The following is a 2,608-nucleotide window of genomic DNA, read 5'->3' on the forward strand; positions in this document are numbered from 1 at the left end:
TTTGGAAAATAAAAAACACACTTCTTAAAAAGATCACTTTAATCTTGTGTTGACTTCATAGTGTTCTTGTTTTAAATTTGAATTAGTGTTAAAGTTGTTGTACCTAAATACAAATTCTTATACTCGAAAACACCATGAAATAACACATTTTAACCATATAGTTCCTTGATGCAGTAATATAAAGTGTTTAATTTCAGCGGGGAAAAAAAGGGGGAACGAAACCCGACTATGACATTCATCTCACAATAATTTTCACAATTTCATACACAAGAAGGAATTAGATCCATTGATGGATTACAGTGCAGAATCAATGACAAACACAAGTAAGGAGCTAGATCCTTGATGGACTGAAATACTGAATGGGCCTAACCATACCAGATCAGACCATTTACAACTACTTGTTACTTGCACACACGCTTGGACATTTTGGGCTAAATCCTTAGAAGTCCAAATAATCACTAATCTTGGCCAGAATTAGCACCTCTGCAAAATTTTGGCACTAATCTGTAGAAAACACAAAAGACACACACATAAAAGGATTAGGACATAGGAAAACTTCGTCCATCATGTCTCCTAATCCTCTTCCTTTAGCTGTGCTAATACTATACACAATATGCTTATTTACAGGACTCAATGACTAGAAATCTATATTGAAGACTCTTCAAAAATATCAGCTGATGCATGTCGAATCCTTTAAAATTAGTGTATTTTTAGAGTTGTGCACAACTTGGCTAGAAATATCTACACACCACAGCTTCAATCATGCAAAAAATACTTGAGCTGCCATGCATGATACCTCAATTTACCCTCTAATTTATCCACTGAGAGAAAGTACGTTGAGTAGAGACACCCTTGTCCGGATCAAAAGCTTGAACAACATCTCCAATCCATTTTCAAGATCCTCGATGCTACCCTCCAAATTCTCCAGATTTCTCTGTGCAAATTCAAAACTTTCCACTTCCTCTTCATGCTGGTCCAGCAAATTGTTCAATGCAGTATCAACTTTCTCCAGCTCAGTCAGTTTTTCCCTCTGCCCTTCACTGCCACCTGCAACCCCTTTGTGTACAAGCTTCGAAACCAGCGACCATCTAATGGACTTTGGTTTCGAGGCTGGTACAGAAAGAAACATTAACAACGACTGAAACGTAGAAATGGTTGTGAAACTCGCATCTTCAAGGACCCTTATTATGGCAGAGAGCTGAGATTCTTTGATTGTGGCTGATGATTGGGTGTTATCTATCTGTTTCAGCATAGCAAGGGACTTTTCAATTTCCTTTTGAGCATTTTTCCTTGAAGAAATATAAGCACTTACACTATCCTCTATTGTCAATAAATCATCTCCTGCTTTGCTTCTCCGAAGCGCGGACTGAAGTTCCCTCACGCTTTCTTTTAAACACATGACAGTATCCCTTGTGTTGCTGCAAACATCTATGAATCTCACTGATCTTTCCAGCAACTCCTTCACAAAATTGTCATCTTGATACTGGAGAAGCGCCCGTTGAGTCATTGGAAGTGCAAGCAGCTCCTCTATACACTCATACAGTTCCACAAGGCCTGACAAAGCATTTCGGGTTTTCTCAGCTGCTTTTGGAGATAAAGGTGAAGATGATTCCCAAGTTTTGATCTTGTTGAGAACTTGCTCAATCTTGATTGTGCTAGGATGTGATCTAGCAGGAAAACTAACACAACGAGTACGATATGGGCTATGAGAATGAGACCTTGGAGAAAGAGCAGCCATTGTGCGAATTGTTGAAAGGTTCATTTTTTTTTCCTTTCAAATTCAGGTTATGTTCATGAACATTCTTTAAGGTGGTCTTTATATATGCAAAAAAATCATGGAAGCAGACAAAAGTTGGGAGAAATGAATAGTTAATTCGTAATAATGTGTGCAATGTGATGTACATGTGAAGTCAGTGTGGGTTTTTTAATTTCTTATGTAATGGTTCTATCTGTCAAAGGCTTCAACCAACAAACAGTAGTACAACAATTTCATACTTACATCAACGATAGTATAATGATAGGTATAGGCATATCTCACTTTAATTTATTTTATTCATTTAAAGGATTTATGTGGTACAGAGTTAGATTTTTTAAGCTTAAATTGATTGCTTTTCTCATGCATCTAGGCCACCGCCAGCTCGGGCTTACCAAAGGTTCATTCATCCAGAAAAGTCGGTTGGCATAGAGAAAATGGAGTTTGGAACCAAATTATGTAACCAAATTAAAAAAATATCAAAATATGTCATATATTTTAAAAAGTACTACACTATACTTAACTCATATTTTTTTGTAAGTTATGTATAATTTTTTTAACGACAAACGACAAACATCGTCAGATTTAAGTTATGCATAATTTTTTTAACGGCAGACTACAAACATCATCAGATTTTTTTAAAAATGCATAAACTCACAAAAATTGTGAGTTATCCATTCTTATTTTAACATAACTCACAATTTTGTGAGTTATCCATTTTTATTTTAACATAACTCATAAAAATTGTGAGTTATTCATTTTAACATTAAATAATGAAAAACGTTTTCGATCTTCTATTTAACATATAACTCATAAAAATATATAACCGATGTGACCTTATCATCATACCAACTT

At 35.4% G+C, this 2,608-nt stretch overlaps 1 protein-coding gene across 1 annotated transcript; it reads right to left on the reverse strand.

Moving 5' to 3' along the window:
• Positions 1 to 230: 230 nt before the first annotated feature.
• On the reverse strand, positions 231 to 1,904 carry LOC107861302. The gene has a single exon (XM_016706644.2). It carries the CDS (start codon positions 1,760 to 1,762, stop codon positions 815 to 817), a length of 948 nt encoding a protein of 315 aa, XP_016562130.2. The 5' UTR covers positions 1,763 to 1,904; the 3' UTR covers positions 231 to 814.
• Positions 1,905 to 2,608: the final 704 nt, after the last annotated feature.

The sequence above is a fragment of the Capsicum annuum genome, chromosome 2, assembly GCF_002878395.1.
Source record: "Capsicum annuum cultivar UCD-10X-F1 chromosome 2, UCD10Xv1.1, whole genome shotgun sequence".
Lineage (NCBI taxonomy): Eukaryota > Viridiplantae > Streptophyta > Magnoliopsida > Solanales > Solanaceae > Capsicum > Capsicum annuum.

Bases quoted from the DNA above. Each gene is read 5' to 3' on its own strand.
- LOC107861302 (XM_016706644.2), bottom strand. From the start codon at position 1,762: ATGAACCTTTCAACAATTCGCACAATGGCTGCTCTTTCTCCAAGGTCT.